At 47.9% G+C, this 26,279-nt stretch overlaps 1 protein-coding gene across 2 annotated transcripts in view; it reads right to left on the minus strand.

Annotated features, from left to right (window-relative positions):
* The window catches only part of LIX1L (limb and CNS expressed 1 like), a 411,826-nt gene that overhangs the window by 124,238 nt on the left and 261,309 nt on the right, over nucleotides 1–26,279 (minus strand). For both annotated transcript variants that reach the window (XM_069652670.1, XM_069652677.1), the window contains exon 3: nucleotides 1,002–1,142. In XM_069652670.1, the coding sequence (XP_069508771.1) occupies nucleotides 1,002–1,142 (141 nt within the window). The remainder of the gene's footprint in view (nucleotides 1–1,001; nucleotides 1,143–26,279) is intronic.

Here is a 26,279-nt window from a genome sequence, read left to right on the forward strand (position 1 = left end):
AACACTGGTGTTTGATTCCCAGACACCACAAACAGATCCTGTGAGGATCCGTCAACGTCATTTTCTTCCCACAGTCTCGGCATTTTTTGAAACCGGACCCAGGAGTCGTCGGGTCGGAGGAGGAAGCCATCGAGTACGAGTCGGTTTTCTCGAGGAAATATGAATATATATCGACTGACGAACTGAGCAACGGTATTCCGAGGAACACGAAGCGCGGAAAAACGGAACTGAGCAACGGACGCTGCGCGTGGCCATTTATAGGCATGATGACGTCGGCATCGATATGGTGGCCGTTGAGGAGCACCTACTCGACTGACGTCGACGCACAGCGCCCTCTACTGGGAAAAAAAATTTCCGAGGCCAGCAAGCTGGAGATACAAATATCATAGATAAGGAATACGTCGGAGGACACAATCTCTTTGAAATGAAAATATACTTTATGTTCCACTGTGGCAATGATAGGTTGTTGACAGACAGAATACATGAGATCACGACAGGTATGCTAAACATTTGGCTGACGCTATCCAGCTTCTAAAACGTTTCAGAAGCAGTTGCACGTTTCTAAATGTCTGTATGCCAGTTGAGTGTGTATTATGGATTAATACGGAAGTACAGTAGCTGACAGAACAGAAAATTGACCGAACTACAATTCTTTCCAACAAGCTCCACTTTGGCTGCAACGAGTGGAACTAGCCCCACCTGCTCCTTTTTGTGAATTAGGATGTGCCTACTGCCATCTTCAAAACTGATCCAAAAAGAATGTTTTTACAACCTTAAGGCCACCAAAAACAGAATTTGCTTTATGTATAGATCGAAAAGATTTTGCAAGGAAACAAAATATCTGCAATATCAATCCTCAAGAATCCCTCGTTCTACTGCAATCTGACTTGCCAGAAACCTTTGTATACAACTTTCCAGATGGAAAAGGAGTAATTCCCCAATACAATTTTAAACTGCCTAGTTTATTGGATAGAAACTTTCAAAACATGTCCAGCACTTACATTGAAGGTTGCCAGCGCTTCCAAAACACTCTTCTCTATGAACTCATCAGTAATCCTGCGGGACGGATGTTCATTGAAGACAGAGTTCATTAGCGCAATCTTTGCCGCACTGCGCCTGGCTTCTGCTTTTGTGGGACAGAACTGGAGAGAACATAAAAAATAAAGCAGATAAACAAAGGGTCTCATGCTACCCAAAAATATGTGGTTATTGTACAGTGCAGGCAACTATTACCTGAAGTCAAAACCCGATCATCACAACCAAAAAAAAAAAAACAATTGCATCAAAATCTGCATGTGGCGTTATTAAAAAGAAATGTTCAAGCACACAGAATTGAATGATCTCGGTGAACTGTTTTTATGGCAAAATGAACATTTTCCACAAAGTACTAGTACATCAACTGATGGATATGAAACTTTTCAAAAGATGAAACTAAAGAGCATAGGCGTGGTTCAGCAAAACCACCATCTCCATACTCATTTCTGTAACCTTGGATTAAACTTTTAGCAAATGGATCTGCAATCTTTAAGAAATCACCATCTTGGGAGTAGGGCCAGGTATTCAGTAGAGCACACATCATTAATGGGGTGTTAATGGCTAGTTTATTTTTGAACACTTGGTGGGCTATTCTAATGTAATGTTGTGCACAGCCAATGTTAGTAACTGTGGAGTATGAAAGGTGTGAGCAAAAAATACTATTCGTATAAATCAGATGTTAAAACAAGAGTTGCATCACAAAAAACAAAATCATGGATATCTTGTTTTGGTGACAAAGCAAATCATTCAGGTTAACTGACGATTTCACAAACCTATGGTGCTAAAAGAAAGACGGATCTCAAACGGCTCAATCCACAAATGGGGATCACAATCTTCTTACTATGTGGGTATAACATTCATCCTACAAAAAGGTGTAAATCGATGTGTCTGTAAAGGGTCACCAAGACTGCAAGTGCATTTCCTTCTCATATAAATATAATACAAGTTTTTAGTCAAAATAAAGTATTCCAAAAAAAAAAAAATCATAAAATTATCAGTTTACATAAACTGTAAAAAAACATCTAAAAAACAAACTAGATCAATAAATTAGGGTCTTGCTCAAATGGTACAAATAGACCCGCCGTGTGAAACTTCACACTGAGGTCTTATTTCCTTTTCAATTAAATGTGTTACATTTTTCCTCTTCAACTCTACGACAACCCTAAAAGAAGAACAAGTTACTTCTTACCTTGTAACGTTCTTTCGACGGGATGTTCCTCTGACGTATTCCTCATCTTAGATATCTCCTTCCAGCTCTGCTGGCCTCGGAAAATGTTTTCTCTCTAGAGGGCGCTGCGCGTCTACGTCCTCCGAGTCGATGTCCCTCGACAGCCGCCGTATCGACGTCATCCTGCCTATAAAGGTCGCGCGCAGCGTCCGTTGCTCAGTTCCGTTTTGTAGCCCACAATAATACTTTCTGGACTAAACTAATCACCCTGAAGGAGCGTAAGCTGCAACAACAAGGGAAGTAGAACTGCGGGGATGGATGGGAGGGTCGATGAGGAATACCTCGGAGGAACATCCCGTCGAAAGAACGTTACAAGGTAAGAAGTAACTTGTTCTTCGAAGGGATTGTGTCCTCCGACGTATTCCTCATCTTAGATAGGCTCCCATAGCAGTATTCTATTATCGGAGGAGGGAGTACTGACTTCACGCTGTCTTCTATTGATGAATAGAATGCAGTACAGCCCTTCCAAACCTAGTCTCTTGACTGGAGGAGGAATCCAAATTGTAAAAACGTATAAAGGTATAGACAGACGACCATGTAGCGGCCGCACAGATGTCTTTAACCGGCACGCCTCTTTTGAGGGCCGATGAAGCTGCAATACCTCTGGTCGAATGAGCCCTAAGGTTTTGAGGGGGCTCTTTCCCTGCCAGTTTATAACATTCCAGAATGGCTACAATAATCCATCTGGAAATGGTCTGCTTAGTTATTGGTAACCCCAGCTTGTGACCTGCGTAACCTACAAACAGCTGGTCTGCCTGTCTTATCCTGGCTAGTCTACTGATGTAAAAACTTAAAGCCCTCCTAGGGTCTAGCCTGTGTAACCTCTCTTCCTCTTTCCCCGGGTGAGGAGGAGGATAGAAAGATGGTAGGGTAATCTTTTGAGTGATATGGAATTCAGAAACCACCTTTGGGAGGAAATTAGGCTTCACTTGCAGGACAACTTTGTCTTTGTGAAATATTGTGTGAGGGGGTTTACAAGAAAGAGCTTGTAATTCGCTCACCCTTCTAGCAGATGTAAGTGCTATTAATAAAACAGTTTTAAGGGTAAGGAATCTTAACGAACAAGAATGGAGAGGTTCGAAAGGTGTGCCCATCAGGAAAGTTAGTACTAAGTTTAAATCCCATAGGGGAACTTGGAATGGTCTTGGGGGATAAACATTGGTTAACCCCTTTAGAAACTGTATTACCAAGGGTAATTTGAAATAGGATGGTTCTTCCGCAGAACGCTTAAAGATGGATAGCGCTGCGAGATAGCCCTTAATGGTGCCAACTTGAAGGCCTGAATTCGCCAAATATAGAAGGAAGGACAAAACCATTGGTGTACCACATGAAAAAGGGTCGATATTCTGTTCTCTACATCAGCTGCAAAATCTGTTCCAACGGCAGCGGTATAAAGACTTTGTTGCTGGCCTCCTTGCCGAAAGCAACACCTCCATAACATCATCAGGGAGGTCCCAATCCTTGTACCTCAACCTTTCAGAAGCCAAGCGTGAAGGTTGAGGGTTTTGATGTCTGGATGGAGAACCTGACCTCCCTTCTGTGAGAGTAGGTTCTCTCTGAGTGGAAGTCGAATTGGAGGGCAGATGGACAAGTCTAGAAGGTCCGGGTACCACGTTCTCCTGGCCCAATCCGGGGCAATTAGGATCATGGTTCGCCGGAATCTTCTCAACCTCCTGATCATTTGAGGAATGACAGGGACCGGTGGGAACGAGTACAGAAGCGGAAACTCCCAGTCCACTATGAACGCGTCTCCCAGAGCTCCTCTCGGGGGAAATTCCCTTGAGCAGAACAGGTCGCATTTCCTGTTTAGGCTGGTGGCGAACAGATCTACCTGAGGGGTTCCCCAAAGGGCGAAGATCTCTTGAGGGACTTCCTGAGCTAGCTCCCACTCGTGGGAGACTGTGTTCTGCCTGCTCAGAGCGTCCGCTGTCAAGTTCTTCTCTCCGGCTAGGTGAACTGCCGATAGAGAGATTCCTTCTTGGATTGCCCAAAACCAGAGCTGCATCGCCTCTTTGCACATGGTTGGTGATCCTACGCCTCCTCTTTTGTTGAGGTAATGCATGGCCACCGTGTTGTCCGTCATTATCAGGACGTTCTTCCCTTGTACAGCTGGCAGGAACGCCTTCAGCGCAAGTCTAATGGCTCTCAGCTCTAACAGGTTGATATGTAGTCTGGACTCCGATGGAGACCAACGACTGCTGATGGTCAAGTCATTGGCGTGGGCTCCCCACCCCGTGAGTGAGGCATCCGTGACTACTGTTATCTCCGGCCAGGGTTGCCAAAACTGTTCTCCTTTCAGAATGTTCTCCTGACAGGCCCACCACTGAAGGTCTCGAGCCACCCTGCCGGGAACCTGAAGAAGATCTGTCATTCTCCCTGAGAATTGTGACCACTGAGTCCTCAGTGCCCACTGGAGGGATCTCATTCTCAGGCGAGCCTCTGGCACTAGGAAAATGCAGGATGCCATGAGGCCTAGCAACCTCAAAAAGTCGAAGGCTGGGAGACGTTGGGCATGTTGGAACTTGGTAACCATCTGTAGAATATCTTGAGCCCTCACCTCTGGTGGCGAGGCTTTTCCCAGGGAAGTGTCCAGGATCGCTCCTATGAACTGGAGTCTCTGCGATGGTATCATTTGTGACTTCTTTAAATTGAGGGAGAAGCCCAGTCTGTGAAGGAAGTGGCACACGTGATTTAGCTGGATCTGAGCTTGTTCCGAAGAAACAGCCCTGATCAACCAATCGTCCAGGTAGGGGTAGACGTGAATCCCTTCCCTCCTTAGACTTGCAGCCACTACCGACATTAACTTGGTGAAGACCCTCGGGGCGGAGGTCAGCCCAAATGGCTGCACTCGAAATTGATAGTGAGAGTTGCCAATTGCGAACCTCAGGTATTTCCTGTGTTTGAGATGGATAGGCACATGGAAATAAGCGTCCTGAAGGTCCAGAGATACCAACCAGTCCTGGAACTGAAGGGCCTGGAGGATCTGAGAAAGAGTGACCATCTTGAATTTGTCTTTTCTGAGGAATTTGTTCAATTCTCGCAAGTCCAAGATGGGTCTCAGTCCTCAGTCTTTCTTTGGAATGAGAAAGTAAGGGGAGTACCAGCCCCTGTTCCTCTCCGCTACAGGTACCGGTTCTATGGCACCTTTCTCTAGCAGGTCCAAAATTTCCTGCAAGAGGAGCGGATCTGGAGCTTTCTGAGAGCTGATCCCCGGTGGATGACTCTGAGGTATACGTAGGAAAGGCAGGCAGTAACCTTGGGCAACTGTTTCCAATGCCCAAGCATCTGACGTGATAGCCTGCCATACCGCCAGATGTTGAGTCAACCTGCCTCCTACAGGTGTCCTGTGAGGGAAGTCCTCAGAGTGGTTTTGGGGCAGCTGATGCAGATACCGATGGTAAAGAGGCACCTGCTGTTGCTGCGGCTTTTGAATATCTACCCTGTCCACCTCGGGTAGTTGTTCTTTGTCCCCTTTGAGCCGGTCGTCCTCTACCTCTTCCGAATGCGGAGTAGAAGCGAAAGGACTTGCCCCTCGCAGAGGTTCCTGTGGGACGAAAGGGAGTCTGACGGATTGCAGCTCCTAGGGATTTTGCTGCTGCTTTTGAAGTTTGCAGTTTCTCTAAACTGTCATCCGCCTTTTTCCCGAACAAAGAAGAGCCATCGATTGGCATGTTCAAGAGCCTGGCTTGCACATCTGGGGCAAAACCATACTTTCTCAACCAAGCGAATCTCCTGGTTGATGTACTTGCCGCCATTGCTCTGCTGATACTGTCAGCCGAGTCAATGCCCGTCTGGAGGGATTCGCACATAGCGTCTTTACCGTCCTGTATAGTATTCGGAAACGCATCCCTTTCAACTCCCTCCGGGATGCAGTCAGCCGCTGTAGAAGCACACTCCCAAAGTGTATGGCTGAACCTAGCAAGGGTGCAAGTAGCATTAACAGATTTTAACGCCATGCTACATGCTGAAAAGACTTTCTTTGCCATAGCATCATATTTTTTATCGTCCCTGTCCTGTGGGACGGTAGGATAAGCCGTCTTGACATCGGTAGAGGATGCTGCCTGTACCACCAGACTTTCTGGGGATGGGTGTTTAGACAAAAACTCTGGGTCTGTAGAAGTTACCCTGTACTTTGTAGACAGTTTTTTATTTACTGCTAGTACGACATCTGGGGTTTCCCAGTTTGTCATGATCTTTCTCTGAAGAGCTTTATGAAAAGGCACCACAGGATCCTCCTGTGGGCCTTTGTCAAGAATATCCGTGAGGTCATCTTGTTGGAAAGATTCTGAAGGTGCAGACCACCCCATGAACTCTGTGATCCTGCCCATTAAGGCTCTATAGGGGGTTTCAGCATGCTCCCCCGGGTCTGGCCTAGCAAACTCCACCTCAGGGGAAGTGTCTAACCCACTTGCCTCATGTAAGGAATCATGAAGATCCTTTAACCTGCGTTCTTCAGAGGAAAATTCCTCTCTAATTGGGGTTACAGGTCCCTGCAACTCAAATGTGTCTTCCTGTTCAGACAATTCACCCTCTTCCAAAATTGAGGACATAGTTCTCAATTGTTCTGAACTCAAAGGGAGTAAATCCCATTTCCAAGGCAGAGGGTGCCGAACTTGTCATTATCGGCCTCGAAAACGTCGATGTCGTCGACGCCGACGCCGAAGGCTTCGAGCGTGGCGTTGAAAACAAACGCGGAGGCCTCGAAGACCTCGACAGAATTGGAATTCTACTCGACAATCTCGAAGCCATCGACGTCGAGGACCTGGGGATAGTCACTGGGTGTGTCGTAACCGTGACTTTTCTTGGCGTCGACGCCGGCGTCGAGTCGACAGACCAGTGTGTCGAAGGTCCCTTCGACAACGGTGTCGAAGACATGGACCTCGGCGGAACCCTCGTCGACGGAACCTTTGAGGAAGGTTTGGGGGTCATAGTCCTACTCGAGGGTTCGAGACGCGCTCGAGAGGTTTCCTTCGCCGGGTACTGCGACTCGCGGCGTTTTTGACCTTCGGGTCTTTCGACCAGAGCATCGCTCTCGGCAGTCTTCGAGGGGGTCGAGGCCGCTTTCTCGAAGACGCTCATCATATTTTTGCGGAATTCCTCCCATTCAGCCCGGGAACTATGTTTCGTGGGGCAAGGGATTCTTTTTGGTGAAACAGAGGAAGAGGAAGACGGAGAAGGGGATCTTCGACGTCTCCTCTTCGAGTGCTTCGATCTCGAGGAGTGATGAGACCCACTCCGAGACCTGGAGCGCGAATGGTGACGAGGAGACGAGTGTCTCGACTTCGTCGACGAAGAAGAAGCTTTAAAAGTCTTACCTTTCTCCAGCTTCCCCCTACGCTCCTTCAGGGCCTTAGCTGTCATGGACATACAGTCCTCGCATTCCGAACAATGGTGTTCAGCTCCCAAACACCACAGACAAACTCTGAGGGTCAGTCAGCGACATCTTTTTCCCACAATCTCGGCATTTTTTGAAGCCGGATCGAGGAGTTGTCGGTTCCGACGAGGAAGCCATCGAGTACGGATCGAATGACTTGAGGTAAATAGGATTAATCTGACAAGAACTGAGCAACGGTATTCCGAGGCACTGAGTAAGCGCGGAAAAACGGAACTGAGCAACGGAGGCTGCGCGCGGCCTTTATAGGCAGGATGACGTCGATACGGCGGCTGTCGAGGGACATCGACTCGGAGGACGTCGACGCGCAGCGCCCTCTAGAGAGAAAACATTTTCCGAGGCCAGCAGAGCTGGAAGGAGATATCCAAGATGAGGAATACGTCGGAGGACACAATCCCTTCGAAAGGGAGTCTATCACAGGGGCTTAATAGTCATAGACCAGGATTTAATTGAGAAGTGAAAAAAAAAATTAAAAGAAAATGTGCTTTCCTTCAGTAATATTCTCTCATGGATAGGGTAGAACTCACTTGCCTCCTCTCTTGAAACAGACTTCTAAAAGTAGAGCGGTTTGAAAAACATATAGCCACTAGGGATCACTGCATTGTCTCCAACCAGAAACAATGACTGTTGTATGGCCAACGTGTTGAGCTGTGTGCACCATTTTACTTTCGTTTTAACATCCATTGCCCAGTAGCAGTCACAAAGTAAATGCCACAAGAAAAAGTAAATCACAGTGAGAGGGTTGATGTGGAATCTGTGGGAGAAATATTGTATTCATCAGAAACATTACCACGGGTAAGCAATTTGTAACTCTACTGTAGTCTTTACTACTATAGATTCCTCAAGACTCCCATGGCCATGCAGAAAGAACATAGGACTGCAAGCATTCTGCCCTATCACAAGACGTTCAACAAGACAAGAAGCCCAACTTTTGTGTCCTCTCCAACAAGGGAATAATGGCAATCATTGGTGAAGGAATACATGTACAGATGTCCATGTAGCCACCAGACCATTTCCTAACAGGCAAGGCGCACACACGCTCCCCCCCCCATTCCCCCCAACCCTAGTTGGGTACGTTCTGTCCTGTGGCACCTTCTTCTGAGCCAGTTAACAGGTCTTGATCCAGGGGACTATACATCATGATAAAGTCTGCTTGCAGACAGCTTTCACAAGCATAAAAGCCTTCAAACAACTTGTCATCAAAACAAAACGCCTTTCCCAAAGCATGTGTGAGGCCACAGGGGGAGACGGATGTGGATAGTGTGTTTGAACCAGTGGTGGAACAGTGAGCAGACTGGAGGCCGACTAGAGTAGATTGGAAGGGTAATGGCCCAAAATGTCACCCTCAGTATTCAGACTCCCGAAATAATATTTTTTTTCCGGCCCCCTTACACCACACATATGTGGGGGGGGGTATGGGCTATAATAGTAGTATGAGGGGCTGTAGAGGTCTCCCCCCGCATATGTATGTGGTGTAAAGGGGGGGGTTGAAAAAATTTTTTTTTTTTAAGTCGGCCTTGTCGGACGTCAGAATTCTGGAGTCGTAGTGATCACATAGAGCCAATTGTAAGAGAACATCAAGAGGTGGAAGTTGTGGATAGAGAGGACACTAGGGGTAGAACATATTGAGAGAAGGATATCGAGAGGGGAAAGAAGGAGAAAGACCGCATTTGACCAGGGACATTGTGTACAGAGTGAAGGATGGCAGTAGGGAACATCCAGAGGTGAAGATTGGGGAAGGTAGTGAAAATGTTGGTGGCCAAGAACATCAGAAATAGCGAGGGAGTGATATGCAAGAACAGCAAAAGTGGAGGGTAGTGGAGTTGTGACCATGGTCAACCAGCCCCCTACGAAGACCAGAGTCAGTATAAAACTCTTCCAGGAAGTCAAAAGGTTCCTAGGTCACCTCATTCTGAAGAACATACTGCACACCATCCTCCTCATAAGCAAAGATTGAGTCAAGGCAGACCAGCCCCATCATCAGGGACACAATGAAGTGCAACAGGTTTAGTATGGAGAGACATATGGTATTGGAGATTGAATGGGCAGAAATTCAACGTGCACTTGACCAGATGCCACAATCTGGGCCGTCCAAGGATATGGCAAAGAAACAAGCTCTGAAGAATGGGCACCAATGCAGATGAACTATTGGTGCTCGGAATCGAACAAAGAGGCGTAATGTGGCATGCTTTGTCTTGGCCTATGCTGTCCAGAGAAGGATTGGCGGATAAAAATAATAAAGAGCTGTCAAGAACGGAAGAGTCTGTTGAAACATGGCAGCACAAATAGTTTCCCAGAATGACAAAGAATCTGCCAGCCTGTCTCTAACCTTTGCTGGAGGATCAGATTTCTCCAGGGGACTAGAAAGTAGTCGTACTAGACCAGTGGCGCAGATGGAAGATGATGGTGTGAAAATACCTCACCAAGTGATCCAGACTGCAACTTTTTCTCTCTCCCTGAAAGTCCCCCGGCACAGATTCTGCAGTGTCCCTTGCAGTTGAAAGCAGCTGGTCTGCAAAACTGCCCCCAACAGAGTTACCACCATCATAAAAATCTTGGACACAAGTTCGCTTGAAGCCTTCGGTAGCATGGACTGACAAACAAGAGTCCTCAATGTTGTGATCCTGTCCCAAGCAGCAGATAACTCGGCAGTGAGGGTCAGGTGCCGATATCACAAAGTCTCTGTAGGGCATCAGGCTCCACTTGGGAGACATATGACAGGCAACATTTAATTAGAAAATCATTATTCCTAAAAAAGAACAAGTTACTTACCCATGGTAACGTTCTTGCAAATGGATATTCCTCCCACGTATTCCTCATCTTATGATTTTTCCATATCCAGCTTCAGCTGCTTCGGAATTTCTTTTTTCCAGCAGAAGGCGCTGCGCGTTGATGTTTCGATGTCAACGTCATCGATGGTATAAAGCACGTGCAGCGACCGCTGGCTACTGTCTGTTTTTAAAGCATGCATAGGCTATCCTACACCCGACAGTAAGAGCGAAGACTGCAATCTCATAGAAAATTCCACTGTGCGGCATGTTGGGAGGGGCGATGAAGAATACATGGGAGGAACATCAAGTCGAAAGAAAATTACCATGGGTAAGTAACTTGTTCTTCTAATGGAGTGTGTCCTCCAACGTATTCCTCATATTATGATAAACTCCCAAAGCAGTGTATGTATTCCTGTTGGAGGAAGTCAGACTTTTCAGGCTCATAATAATGTAAGAGTTCCTTCATAGGTCTGTGTGCACAGAATGTAGCACTGCCTTTCCAAATAAACCTTCCCGGCTTGAGGAAGTCCAGATTATAATGTTTGGTAAAGGTGTGTACGGACGACCATGTGGCTGCCGCACAAATATCTCTAATTGGGACATCCCTCTAATGCAGAGGAGGTATCCATGCCCTTGGTTGAATGAACTCTAAGATCTTCCAGAGGATCCTTTCCTGCTAATCTGCAGCATTCATATATACCCGAAATAATCAATTTTGACAAGGGTTGTTTTGAAATCGCCATACTCAACTTGTGGCCCATGTAACCTACAAACAGTTGATCATCGGGTCTTATCTCCGACATCCTGGAGGTGTAAAAGGTCAGTGCACGCCTAGGATCAAGCCTGTGTAATCTTTCCTCTTCCTTTCCAGGATGAGGATAAAATGAAGGTAAAATTATTTGGAACTCAGTCACAATCTTAGGCAAGAAGGTTGGTTTCACCTTAAGGACCACCTTATAGAAGATTGTATAAAGAAGCTTGCAGGACAAGGCCTGAAGTTCACTCACCTTTCGGGCTGATGTAATGGCCACTAAAAGGATTGTCTTTAAGGTTAACAACAAGGCCAAGTATGGATAGGCTCAAAAGGGGCACACATTAGAAATCTCAATCCAAGGTTCAGGTCCCAAGTTGGGACTTGAAATGGGACTGGGGGGGAAATGCATTTGTGAGTCCTTTTAAGAATTGTCTCAAAAGGGGAATCTTGACGAAAGATAGCTCTTCAGAGGAGCGCTTAAAAATAGAGAGCTGCAAGATACCCCTTAGCTGGCAAGGTGTAATAAGAATGATAACACCATAGGTGTATTGCATGTAAAAGGATCCACATTCCTATCCCTGCACCAGCTGCAGAATTTGTTCCAATGGCAGCGGTACAAGTACTTTGTTGCTGGCCTTCTGGCCGAAAGCAATATTTCCATTACTCCTCTCGGGAGGTCATAATCCTTGTATCTCAACCTCTCAGCAACCATGCGTGAAGGTTGAGAGTCTTGACCTCTGGATGGAGAACCCGACCCTCGTCTCTCCCTAAAGAGAGAGACGGTCCTCTCTTTGTGGAAGACGTACTGGAGAGCAGATGGACATATCCAGAAGGTCTGGGTACCACGCCCTCCTGGCCCAATCCGGAGCAATTAGGATCATGGATTTCCTTAACATCCTCAACCTCCTGATAACTTGAGGAGTGACAGGGATTGGAGGAAACATGCACAGGAATGGAAACTCCCAGTCCACTAAGAACGCATCTCCTAGAACTCCTCTTGGGGAAATTCCCATGAGCAGTACTGTTCGCACTTCCGGTTGACACCGGCCGTAAACAGATCCACTTGTGGGTGACTGCTCTGCCTGTTCAGAGCATCCACCACTGTATTCTCCATTCCGGCTAGGTGAACTGCTGATATGGAGATTCCTTCTTGGATTGCCAAGTACCAGAGCTGCAATGCCTCTAGTAGTGACCCTACACCACCTCTTTTGTTGAGGTAGTACATGGCCACTGTGTTGTCAGTCATTATCAGGTTGTTCTTTCCCCGTAGTGGGCAGAAACGCCTTCAGCGCTAGACTGAATGTCCTCCGCTTCAAAAGGTTGATGTGTAGTTTCGACTCGGATGGAGACCAACGACCGCCGATTGTCAGATCTTTGGCATGGGCTTGCCACCCCGTGAGCGAGGCGTCCCTCACTACCATTATCTCTTGCCAAAAAGGTTCTCCTTTCAGAATGTTCTCCTGGCACGCCCACCACCGAAGGTCCTGTGAGACTCTGCTCGGAATCGGAAGGAGGTCCGACATCCTGCATGAGAATTAGGGCCACTGTGTTCTGAGAGCTCATTGAAGGGATCTAATTCACAGGTAAGCCTCTGGCACCAGAAAAATGCATGATGCCATGAGGCCGAGCAACCTCAAAGTCTAAGGCCGAGAAACGCTGGTCACTCTGGAATTTGGTGACCATCTGCAGAATGTCTTGAGCCCTCACCTCTTGTGGCGAGGCTTTTCCCAGGGATGCATCCAGGACTGCTCCAATGAATTGGAGCTTTTGAGATGGTATCATGTTAGACTTCTTGAAGTTGAGGGAAAAGCCCAGTCTGTGAAGGGAGTGACAGGTGGAGCAGAGATGTTCCAGGGCCTGTTCGAGGGAACGTGCCCTGATCAGCCAATCGTCCAGGTAGGGTTAGACGGGACCACCCCCCTCTCCTCTCCTGAGACTCGCTGCCACCACCACTATTAAATTGGTGAAAACCCTCAGGGCGGAGGTCAGTGGAAATGGCAGAACTCGAAACGGATAATGAGAACCGCCAACGGCGAACCTCAGGTACTGTCTGTGTTTGTGATGGATTGGCACATGAAAGTAAGCATCCTGAAGGTCCAATGATACCATCCAGTCCTGAAGCTGGAGGGTCTAAAGGATCTGAGAAAGGGTAACCATCTTGATCTTGAACTTGTCCTTCCTGAGGAACTTGTTCAAGTCTCAAGTGCAAGATGGGTCCTAATCCTCTGTCATTTTTGTTAATTAGAAAGTGCGGGGAGTACCAACCCTTGTTCCTCTCCGCTACAGGTACTGGTTCTATAGCATCTTTCTCTAGCAGGCTACATGCTTAAGGAGCGGATCTGGAACTTTGAAAGAGCTGTTCCCCAGTGGATGACTCGGAGGCTTTTTTAGAAAGGTATGGCAGTAACCCTGGTCAACTGTTTCCAATGCCCATCATCTGAAGTAATGCCTCGTCATTCTTTCAGATGCAGTGAGAGTCTGCCTGCCAATGGGGTCTTGTGAACTAAGACCACAGAGAGGTTTTGAGGCCGCTGTAGCAGTGGCGATGGCAAAGCAGCTGCTACCTGGGCGGTTCGAGTACCTCTTCCTCGTCCACCACAGGGAAATCTTTTCTACCTCTTTGATTGGACAGTCCTCTCCCCCTTCCAACTGAGTAAAAGCGAAAGGACCTAACCCCCCTCCCCCCAAGGTGTGTCAGTGTGGCAATTTTGTGTCCGTCTAATAGCAGCACCAAGGGACTTTGCTGCTGTAGAGGTCTGCAATTTCTCCAGGCTCTCATTAGCCTTGTTACCAAATAAATGTGTGTCAACAAAGGGCATTTTAAGCAATAATCTGGGCATAACTGTACTAGCCGCCATGGATCTGCTGATGTCAGCAGTGTTGAGACATGTCTGGAGGTCCTATCTTTCCCATCCTTGACTAGATTTAAAAATCTTTACTCCCCTTCGGGATATTATCCGCTGCCATTGCTACACATTCACAAATCGTATGGGTGAATCTGGCCAACGTGCACATAGCATTTGCTGACTTTAGGGCCATACTTGCCGCAGAGAAAACTTTCTTGCCCAAAGCATTGTCGCTTGTCTTATCTGTCTGGAGGAATAGTCAGGTAGGCGTTCCGTTTAGGAGGAACTCGACGACGAAGACAGCGACCTATGGTGCCTTTTCCTCGAACGTCGTGAAGATGACGAGTGATGAGAACCACTGAGTGATCTTCAGCTCTGTCTTTTTACGACAAGGAGAAATATTTCTCGACTCGTCTGAAGACACTTTAGCAAGGTCGACTAACAGGATTTTGACATACCTGCTGCTAACTTTCTCTTCACTTTTTCAGGGTTTTCGCTCTCATCGATAAGGCAGGCCCTACAGTCGAAGGTTAGCGTGAGAGCAACCAAGGCACCACAGACACACACAGTGGGCGTCCGTAATGGACATCTTCACCCCACAATCTTGGCACTTCTTAAACCCCGATCTCTGAGTCGAAGATGCTGATTATGATGCCATTTTCAAGCAATAAACGCAAAGATTCTCGATAGGGAACCGAAGTGTACCGTATCCAAAGCGATAACTTTCGCAGAGAGCAAACTGAAGCCAAATATTGCTGCATACGCTTTATACCATTGAGGACGTCGACATCGAGCCGGAGGCCTCCAAGGGACATCGAGTCGACTGACATCGACGCGCAATGCCCTCTGCTGGAAAATAAATTCTGTTCCGGAGGAGTTTAAGCTGGATATGGAAATATCATAGGATGAGGAATACGTGGGAGGTCACAATCCATTCGAAAATTAATCTGTAACCGCGAGAAAAACCATTGCTAAAATGGTGCTAATAGATTCTATGACAAGACCGGAGGCGAGCATTATGCTTAACTTATTTAATTACTGCTAACCACAGCTTTTTAAATTTTTCTTTTGCTTCAATGTTTTTTTTTACTGATTTTTTTATAACTCGTATAAACAGAAAAAAATGAAACATCATAGACTTAACGCGGCTAAACTACATCCCCCATGAGGCTCTTCTATATGGTAGTCCAATAGCCTCTATCTCACTGTCCAATCAGGCAATCCCTTCTACTATAAGTCATTGCCTCTCTGGGTCCCTTCCTCTTCTTTTTTGCTGCACCACAGATAAGTGACACCAATTCTAGCAGTACCTGGCTATGCTGTGTTTTTATGATATTAATTGTCAAAACGTTAGGTTTATATATTTGTAAAGCGCGCGCGTACCATTAGCGCAAACATTCGCATTTGAGTTCGAAACGCACGCGTTCATTTCGCGGACAAGTTGGACTTTCAGGACGGCTGACTGCCGAGCCCGCGAGTGATCTCACTCGCTCTAGGGCTCGGCCAGTCAGCCGCGAACGAACATCGACGGAGATGAAGAGTATCGCGGGCAACGCGTAGTATGCGGTAAGCCCCACTCCCTTTAGAAACAAGGGAAGCGCGCGCATGCGCATTACTGTATTCCTCTCACAGCGTTTTGTTCTCACACGGAGAAAGCCAACAGCAATTCTTCTCTCCCGAATGCGCGAAACTCGTTAATTTGTTAGCGGGTCGACCGCGCGCATCAGAGGCATTCAAGGCAAAGAACATTTAAAAAAAAAAAAAAACAAACAAAAACAAAAAAAACTAAAAAAAAAAAGAAAACGAAAATATATTTTTCTGTTGCCAGCAACAAAAGAGGAGCTACAGTTCTCAACCAGATAGCCATCCTCTGTGAGGCACACATAATACCATGGCGTACAGCATGGATAACGAGGCTTGAGTGAAGGGAGAGAGAGAACCAGAGCAAGAAGTGGAATACATAGGAGAAGATATAGACCTCTCCTATAGCTTCAAGAAAGTGCTAGGCGACTCATTGGTTCAAGCCGTAGCACTAGGAGTAAAGCCTCTACAAGACAGGTTATTGGTCCTGGAAGAAATACTGGGCAAGAAAGCTGGCACGCTCCTCGACTCCGGTGAGGGAACCTCCACACAAGAGCCTCTGAGACAAAGTGAGAAGGGGAAGAAAGTGGACCGGAAGAGGAAGCGCTCTTCTACTCCCCCCGGGCTCAGATACAGGGAAGGATAAGTCCCTAGAGGTGGCTGATGCTTTCAAAAGGCTGAAAAGCGCCTTTCTTACAATAACAGCCTTGCCCAACCTCGTACCCCCCTACCCCAGGGGCAACAAATATAGGGGATACCTCATCATCCTGAGAGCATTCGGATCAGGAAAGGGGAGAGGATGATGATCAGAGCATAAGCAAAGTGAGCGTAGTCTCGCAGAAGAGTACAAGCGAGCCTAAAGCCAGCGGTGTGGAGGCCCCTCTGGATGAAGAAGACATGTCAGACATGTTTCAACCTTACACAATAAGGCACCCCAGATCAACGGACTGGACCCCATCACAAAGAGTAGCCCTGTATATGTCCCCGAAAATGAGAAAGCCTCTGGAGAAAGATATTAGATTCAGACTTAAAGCTGAGTGTCCGAGACCAGAGCTGACAGGGAAAGTAGCAGATACTCCCAAGCTCGACACAAAAATGCTAACCTTCATAACGAAGGCAGGAAAGGACACCAGAAAAGGCATGGCTAGGGCATGGAAGACGTGCCAGGATAAACTGTTAGACCTAGCTGGACCCATAGCGAAGATGATTGATTTAGCCGAGAGAGCTAAAGACACTGGGGAGTCAGTCGACCCACTTAAAGTAGCAGGATGGGCGCAAAGAGCAGTCTGCATGCTGGGCAACGCAAAGTGTGCAATATCTTCAGAGCGACGCAAATCGACTTTACTGAAGATTGATCAACTAGGAGACCTGGCGTCTTACGAAGCCGGGGAAAGCGCCCAAGGGCTCCTGTTCGGAGACACATTTGTGAAAGATTAACAGATTCGTCGGGACATACACAGCGTTGGAGAAAGCGCAAGCCTCCATTAGGAAGGTATTCCCGGGGAGAATTTTTTCAGGGGCCAGTTGATAGAGGCCGCTCGACCGGCCGATTCAATAACAGAAGAGCACAAGGCCCCAGAGCCCAGTATTGGGAGACCCGACAACAAGACGCCTTTTTCCCGAAAAGAGGACGAGGTTCTCGGGGGACGCGGATATTACCGACACCAGAACAATAACAGATGAGAACGCGCAGCGACCTATCGTGTAGGGGGCAGGACAATGCTTTATTTGCACAACTGGCGCGATCTATCGTCAGATGCATGGGTCATTCAGACCGTACAAGGCTTCATTCTAGAGTTCCTAGGTCATCCGGTGCAAGATCGCCCCCCTCACAGAATTCAAATGACACAGGCCGAAGAAGATTTATTAGACGCAGAGATCCAGGATCTTGCGTGGAAAAACGCGATAGAGGGCTACAAGGAGCGGCCAATCCTTCATGAGCAATATGTTCCTAGTCCGTCGCAAGGACAAAGTTCGTCCAGTAATCAATCTGAAAGAACTCAACAGCTGGTTAGTGTACAAGCACTTCAAGATGGAGGGAATCCATCTACTAGGAGACTTACTCAGAAAGGGGGACTGGCTTGCGCGGCTAGATCTGAAAGACCCTTACCTCACAGTTCCGATAGCACCCCACTGCCGACCCTTTCTAAGATTCAGGTGGAGAGACGAACTCTGGAAATTCAGATGCCTACCGTTCGGTCTAGCGTCAGCACCATGGGCGTTCACCAAGCTTATAAGGCCCATCGCGACAGCACTTCGGGAACAAGGGTGTCGGATGATTGTCTACTGGACGACATCCTTTATGGCAGAAAACAAAGATCGCTTACAGAAGCAGATTCAATGGGCGATAGAGCTAATTTCCAGCCTAGGATTCCTAGTGAACAAAGACAAATCAGAGCTTACGCCGACCAAGCGGCTAGAGTTCTTGGGTTTCACTATAGATACAAAGAAAGCTACCTTGGAGTTACTAACTCAAAAAATGAGAGCCATCAAGAAAGATCTGAGAACAGCACTCAAGAAACTGCTGATCTCTCTTCGTTATCTAGCCAGGATAGTAGGTCTTTTAGCAGCATCCATACAAGCAATATTTCCCGGCCCGTTACATTATCGAGCTCTTCAGAGGCTGAAGATCAAGTACCTAAGGAAAGGCTGGAGATACCATTGACTAGTTCCCCTAGACGAAGAAAGCAAATCAGAACTCACCTGGTGGCTCCACAATATGGAAGCCTGGAACGTCCGCGCCATCTTCGGAGACGTAGCAGGGTTAGTTATAGAGTCAGACAAACATATCGGCTTCTACCGGTTTGTCCAACAATGATGCCTGGGTTTCTGCCTTAACACCAGACTGCCGTAACCACGCATGTCTCTTGATAACAGTGCCTTCTGCCATCAATCTGCCTGCGTTGTCCGCGGCGTCAAAGGTTGCTTTCAAAATGCAACCAGACACGGCTTTACCCTCTGCGGAAATCCGAGCTAACTGGCCCTTTATAGGTTCAGGAGCAGAGGCTAAGAGTGCCGCGACTTCTTCCCACTGATGGCAGTTTGTAGCTGGCCAACCGGGTGGTGGAGTTTGCAATCCTTGCTCGATAGGCGGACGTTGAGGCTACTTTCCTGCCGAAACCATATAGTTTTTTTGCTCTCCTTGCCGGGAGGAGCTTCGGACGATGACAAGGGTGTTCCAGCCCTCTTACGAGTGTTAGTGACAACTAGGCAGTCTGGCTTCAGATGTCCTCTTATATAGAGAGGGTCAGACTGGGCTGCCCTGAAAAGTTTTTCAACCCTCGGATTGACTGCTCTGGTGAGGTTCGGGTTCACCAGGGACGGGTCTATTCTTCGCTGAATGGAGTTAAGGATAGGGATGGTCTGGGCAACAGGCCTCCTTTCTCCCACCAACTCCTCTGCGAAGTCCCTCTCCTCCTGGACACTGTGGGTGTCAATATGGAAATGTTCTGCTGCACGTGCGAGAACCTCGTTTAGGAGGGGTTGGTTATCGACAGGGGAGTCGGTAACCGGGGCTTCGTTTTCTACCGGAGAATCTACTCTGTAGGTTTCAGGGTCTTCCTCTTCCTGGTCCTCATCATCCCCATAGTAGCCCGTCCCGGTTTGTTCTTCTACTAAACCAAATTCTTGGTCCTCACCAAAGGAAGCCTCTCCTTGATACAGTGAGTATGGTCTTGAGTATGGTTGTACCTCGAAGGGGTCTGTAGACCTCATCAGTGTTTCAAACCGGGGCTTCTTACTCGGGGGGGGGGGGGGGGGGGGATAGGATCATTAGAGCCGGAGGGTGTCGCCCCTTGTGGATCATACGAAAGGAAATGGTCTGGATTTTTATCGTAAATCAGCCAAAGAAGACATCCTTGACATGACCCTATCTATGTCTTCACTGGACCATTTCTTGGAACTGGGAATGACTCTCAGCAAGTCTAGGGGATTTATCTTGAGTAGATTTGCTGGTTTTAGACATATCAGCAGACCTGGTCTTATCTGTCTGTTTAGGGGGGAGTGGTGTGTTTCACAGGTGTGGAAGAGTGCAAAGGCTGCTTCTTCTGCTGTTTTCCCCCCTCCCTGTGAGTGGAAAAGTGTTTTCCCTGTCCTTTTGTGGTTCCGGAGTTTTTCGACGCCTGCCATCGAGGATCGGGGGTAGGGTCCCTGTCCTTCGATCGTGAGGCCTCGCTGATCTTGTCTGCGGGCTCCGACTCCTGGAGCGCGGCCTGGGGGTGGAAGTCGTCTTCGTCCTCCGACGATCGAACTTCTGTTAGCCTAGGGAGCGAGGCACTCTTGGCAAGAGTGGACGATTGCCTGGAGTCATGCGGCGATCTCGATCGAGAACGCCCAGAGAACACCGAATCGGACCGTTCTGTTTGTGCCTCTTTCCGAGAACTCGACGTTGTCGGGTCTCGGTTGGACTTCGTGTGTTTAGTGTGTGGTGTGTGAAGCGCTTGTGTCGCCGGGGGTCTTCCCCATAGCCGCCCTGCCGGACGACCTTCCGAGGTCGGGGACTTGCGCTCGGCTGTCTTTCGACACCGTAATGCCCTCGCCGTCCGAAAGTATGGCGTCGCTGCCGTCGCTGAAGGCGCCCTCCGCTGCCATGGCCGCCTGCCTGGCGTGGTGGGCCCAACGCTTCGTCGAACGGTCCTTAAGTGTCTTAGGTTTAAGCCTACTACACGCTCTGCAGTTCGCTTCGGGGTGGTCCCTCGGCAAGCAGAGATTGCACGTGGTGTGCCTGTCGACCCAAGGGTATTTGCGATTGCACTTGGGGCAGAATTGTAAAGGGGTACCCTCCATACGCACCTTGAGGCAGCGGGCTGTTAAGTGTAGGAAATGTATAAGGTGTACCTATATACCAAGAGTGTAGAGTATGTACAACCCCCCACTCTCCCTACTTGCAGGGCCGAGGCCAGAGGCCTTCCAAGGCCCAAATCCGTCGTGCAGCAGCCGACGGTCGATTTCTTCTCCAGCCGGCGTAGAGTGTCGAAGTTGGGATGGGGAAGGATGTAAATAAATTAATATTTTAGCAAAAGTATGGCTAAGGCCAGGGGACTCCGCAAAATGCTTCCGACCAGTATAGCGGAAAAAAACAATCTGAGGATCCTAGACGCGTGAGGGATCTTGGGTACAGTGGACGTCACACTAGGGATAGTATTACTGGCACGCCCTGTGTCGACGCCCATTTTCGAGTTTTGAAAAACAAACTAATACTCCGCAGCTTCCACTAGATGTCAGCCTATGCACAGCATGTGATCTAAGCAGATTCCACAAGCCTCAGAAATATATATGGGATACATTACTCACCGTAATCGTATTTCTGATGCTTGTATCTCTTTAGATTCACATGCTGTGCATAGGCCGACATCTAGTGGAAGCTGCGGAGTATTACAGTTTGTTTTTCGAAACTCGAAAATGGGCGTCGACACAGGCGTGCCAGTAATACTATCCCTAGTGTGACGTCCACTGTACCCAAGATCCCTCACGCGTCTAGGATCCTCAGATTGTATTTTTTCTGACATGAGGAAGCATGAGGAGTAGCGTGAGTACAGATAATCCAAGCAGATAGACAGAAAGGTAAGACTACAAGCAATCATGCGCCTTCTCTCGGAGGGGAGGAAGGGTGGGTCGCATGTGAATCTAGGGAGCGAGGCACTCTTGGCAAGAGTGGATGATTGCCTTGCGTCATGAGGCGATCTCGATCGAGAGCGCCCAGAGGACACCGAGTCGGACCGTTCTATCCGTGCCTCTTTCCGAAAAGTCGACATCGTCGAGGTTCGGTTGGATTTAGTGTGCTTAGTGTGTGTAGGGTGTGTAGCGCTTGCGTCGCCGGGGGTCTTCCCCATAGCCGCCCTGCCGGACAACCTTCCGAGGTCGGGGACCTGCGCTCGGCAGTCTTTCGACGCCGTAATGCCCTCGCCGTCCGAAAGTACGGCGTCGCTGCCATCGCTGAAGGCGCCCTCCCCTGCCATGGCTGCCTGCCTGGCGTGGTGGGCCCAACGCTTTGTCGAACGGTCCTTAAGTGTTTTAGGTTTAAACCTACTACACGCTCTGCAGTTCGCTTCGGGGTGGTCCCTCGGCAAGCAGAGGTTGCACGTGGCGTGCCTGTCGACCCAAGGGTATTTGCGGTTGCACTTGGGGCAGAATTGGAAAGGGGTACCCTCCATACGCACCTTGAGGCAGCGGGCTGGTAAGTGTAGGAAATATATAAGGTGTACCTATATACCAAGAGTGAAGAGTATGTACCACCCCCCACTCTCCCTACTTGCAGGGCCGAGGCCAGCGGCCTACTAGGCCCGGGCCGAGGCCAGCGGCCTTCCGAGGCCCAGATCCGTCGTGCAGCAGCCGACGGTCGATGTCTTCTCCAGCCGTCGTCGAGTGTCGACGTTGGGGTGGGGAAGGATGTCAATAAATAATTTTACTTCAATAATTAGCAAAAGTATGGCTAAGGCCAGGGAACTCCGCAAGATGCTTCCGACCAGTATGGCGGAAAAAAACAATCTGAGGATCCTAGACGCGTGAGGGATCTTGGGTACAGTGGACGTCACACTAGGGATAGTATTACTGGCACGCCTGTGTCGACGCCCATTTTCGAGTTTCGAAAAACAAACTGTAATACTCTGCAGCTTCCACTAGATGTCGGCCTATGCACAGCATGTGATCTAAGCAGATTCCACAAGCCTCAGAAATATATATATATATATATATAAACACACGTGTGTGTGAGAGAGAGATGGCTGGTCTAATGTTCTGTGCTGAGGGGTGGCTTGTGCTTCAGGAGAGGCTAACTAAATCTGGGATCCTCATGTAATGGGTTTAGTTAATGTTAACTGGTGGCAATCATCTATTTCTCACTGTAAACATTTCTTTAAATGATGTACACTGCAGCTGGTTTGGGTTAAAAATACATGTGTGCTTGCCTATAAAAAAGGTCCGTTATAGCCCAACTAAAATGCAGCTGCCAGGCCTGTGTATGTTAATAATGACTAGTGCTAATACAAGGACATGGCATGTCAATTAAACTATTTTGGTGCAACCTAAATAACTATTCAGATTCTAGGCTGTTGCACTATTTTCCAGTAGAACTATAAAACGCCTCAATACATTTAATGAAGGAAATATTTACTTGAAGCATGAACTCAATCCTAGTTCATAGATTTTTCTCCATACTAAATGGAGCGTCTTCCCTGGTAGTAGATGGATGGACTGTGGAACTTGCACAGCAAAAAAGTGAAAATAAGTAGCTGTATGGCTAAACATCCATGCAGATCATCTCTCGCTCACAAATCCTGCATACTTCATTCCACAATTAAGATTATTTTTTATAGAATAATTAACTTTGTTGTGATAAGTGCATTCTATGGAGGAAAGGGACTATAATCTCGGAGTACAAGACTACAACACAATGCATAACTTATATTTACTCCTACAACCTGTTCCATTTACTGCAGGCTAATGGGAGATTTGCAACTGAAAAACTCAGTTCAACAAAAAAGTTTTACGGACAGAATGGATTCCAGTTTGCTGTTGCAATGCAACAAAAGCAGTCTTTGCTCTGACTGACTTAGAGGGGGTGCTAAGCTCAGAGTAATATGGGATAACGGGACAAAGTCCAGTGTATAGTACGCCTTAGCCAGCTGCTTGCCAGGAACAGAAACAATGCAGGTTAGAGTCAATGGAATCTCAATTTTCTTTTTGGGTTCAGGACGAACTCTGACCTGTAAACATCCCATTTACAAAGAACTGTCCACATTCCAGTTCCATGGACCACATTTCTTCAACTCCACAACGTCACCAAGTGCAGTAGTTTGAGAAATGTCTTCTCCAGTCTTGTGCTGAAGACTGGGCCAGGAAGAGGGAGGAGTTGGTTGGATGACAACAGCAGTACATTTTGTTATCTTTCATAGGACGGAAGGACAAGAACCTTCCTCTAAAGGGGGAAGAGTGCACTTGAAACTCACCAAGTCAATTATTTGAGTTGGAAAGGCTGCTGCTGTGGTCTTCTGCCTTGGATGTTAGGCATTGTAAAGATGCAATCATGGGTGGTTGCGCATAGCCTTAAAAACTGCAATAAGTCTAAGAGTGCATCCTCTCAGATATTTGAAACCAGGGAGAGGTGGGGTCCCAGGAGTTGGCCTTCTAATAGCTACTAAACACATAGCTACCTATCCACTTTCAGCTCATTCAGTGCATCAGTGAACAACTGATAGCATTGAAATATCAAAAGCATATAGAAGATTGGTGGGCTACTGTTAGAGGGATTCTGGCATAGAAATGAAAAATCTCCGTGAGACCCCAGCACTTTTTGTCGGACTATTGGATTCTTTTCCTGGTCTCCTGAATGAGGGGAGCCTTTTACCCCTCATTCATTGTTTTTGCTCTGATTATGAACCCTTTTACATCCTGCTTTACTATATTTTTATGGCGTCTTGCATTCCTCTATACTTTTCAAAGGCATCTGTAATTTACTTTTGCAGCACAAAGCACCCTTTGTGCAGTATTGCAGAGAGGAATTTGGGCTTTCCTTTTTATATTTTTTTTATTTTCCTTGAGAACTACTGTTCAAGACTAGAACAAGTTACTTAGCCATGGTAACGTTCTTTCGACTGGATGTTCCTCGCACGTATTCCTCATCTTATGATATTTCCATATCCAGATTCAGCTGCTTTGGAAATTGTTTCCAGCCGAGTGCGCTCTGATGTAGGTCGACTCAATGTCCCTTGGAGGCCTCCGTCTCAATGTCGACGTCATTGATGGTATAAAGCGTGACCAGCGACGGTTGGCTTCAGTTCCATTTTTAAAAGCATGTATAAGATGATCCACACACGACAGTTAGTTCTCCTGAAAGAGCTAAGACTGCAATCACATGGAAAATGTACTGCGGGGCAGGTTGGGAGGGACGAAGGAATACGTGGGAGGAACATCAAGTTGAAAGAACGTTACCATGTGTAAGTAACTTGTTCTTCGAATGGATTGTGTCCTCCCACGTATTCCTCATCTTATGATAAACTCCCGAAGCAGTGTAAATATTCTTGGAGGAGGGAGTCAGGATTTTCAGGCTCATAATAATGTAAGAGTTCCTTCATAGGTCTGTGTGCACAGAATATGGCACTGCCTTTCCAAATAAACCTTCTCGGCTTGAGGAAGAGTCCAGATTATAATGTTTGGTAAATTGTAAAATACTCACCGTAGTGACTACTTAGTTCCCTTTCCTCCATACTGCATGGGCGTCCCTTCCAAGGGACGGGAGACGGAACCTTTTTCACCAGGAAAAAGAAAACCTTCCCCAGTAAATTTAGAGGCGCGCTGGGGTGTGACCCAGGGAGCATGCGCTGCCCTGACTGCCCTCCGGCGCCACACCTCAGTCCCCACTGACGCATCGACAATAGATCAACATTGCCCAATGACACCAGTTTTTTTTTATTTTTTTTAAGGGAGGAGGCTGCAGGGACGTATGGAGGAAAGGGGACTAAGGGCTAGCACTACGGTGAGTAACTTCTAATTACTCTTACGTCCCATCCCCTTTCCTCCATACTGCATGGGCGATTACAATTGAGTGTAGCCCCAGGGTGGAGAGTAGACCCTCCTTAAGCAAACAGGTTCCTAAGAACCGCCTGTCCGAAAGGCGCGTCTGACCTAGAACCAGCATCCAAACAGTAGTGTTTGCAGAAAGATGAAGGGGTGGCCCATGTGGCCGCCCTCCTTATGACTTGCCAGGGGCCATGCCGATGGAAAGCGATAGCCGTTGCCATGAGTCCGACCACGCGGGCATGCATGTTGGCCGGCAGCGACTTGTGCTGTCCTGCGTAAGCTTCTTTGATGGCGGAGACCATCCAACGGGCTATGGAGGCGTTAGAGGCCTGTTACCCCTGTCTTGATCAGCCGAAGGTAATAAAAAGTTCGTCCGACTTGCGGAAGCCCTTGGTCCTGTCCAAATAGAATTTCAGGGAAAGCCTGACATCCAGGCAGTGCAGAACTCTGTGCCTCGCCTTTGGGCTCAGCAAAAAACATAGGTAGCACGATTTCTTCGTTCAGATGGAATGTGGAAGGCACCTTGGGAAAGAATGCTGGGTGTGTCTTGTGAAATGTATATGGCTCTGAGGCGACCAGCGCCTGGATTTTGCCGATTCTGCAAGCCGAGATGAGGCAGACTAACATGGCTGTCTCAATGGTGACCAGCCTGATGTACGCGGAGGCCACTGGTTCAAATGGTTTGTGCGCCAGGGCAACGAGCAATATGTTGAGGTCCCACACGGGGTGTGTCCTCTTGATGGGTGGGTAGAGCCTGGCGAGGCCCGTCAAATGACAATCGGGTTGGAAGAGGAAAAATTCTCCTCTGAGTTTTTGTAAGCCCTGATGTCTGCCAAATAAGTGCAGCAAGGGTCCGCTTGCACGCCCGAGTGGGCGAGGTGCGCCGAGAAGGAGAGCACGTCGTCCAAGGTACATGCCAGGGGGTCGATTCCCTTAGAGTCTGACCAGTGGCAGAACCTGGTCCACTTGCTCCGATACTGGGCCCTAGTAGACTTGCTCCTGGTGCCCTGTATGATGGGAGAGGCTGAGGTGAGCTAGCGTGACCTGTTCAGGAACCACGCTGTGAGGGCTAGTTTCTATGGTGCGGGGTGGATGACCCTGCCCCCCTGCTGCGCTAGATGATGTGCTGGGCCCATCGGAAGGTGAATGAGTGGCT

This window comes from Ambystoma mexicanum, chromosome 1p (genome assembly GCF_040938575.1).
Source record: "Ambystoma mexicanum isolate Mex_15411 chromosome 1p, UKY_AmexF1_1, whole genome shotgun sequence".
Taxonomy (NCBI): Eukaryota; Metazoa; Chordata; class Amphibia; order Caudata; family Ambystomatidae; genus Ambystoma; species Ambystoma mexicanum.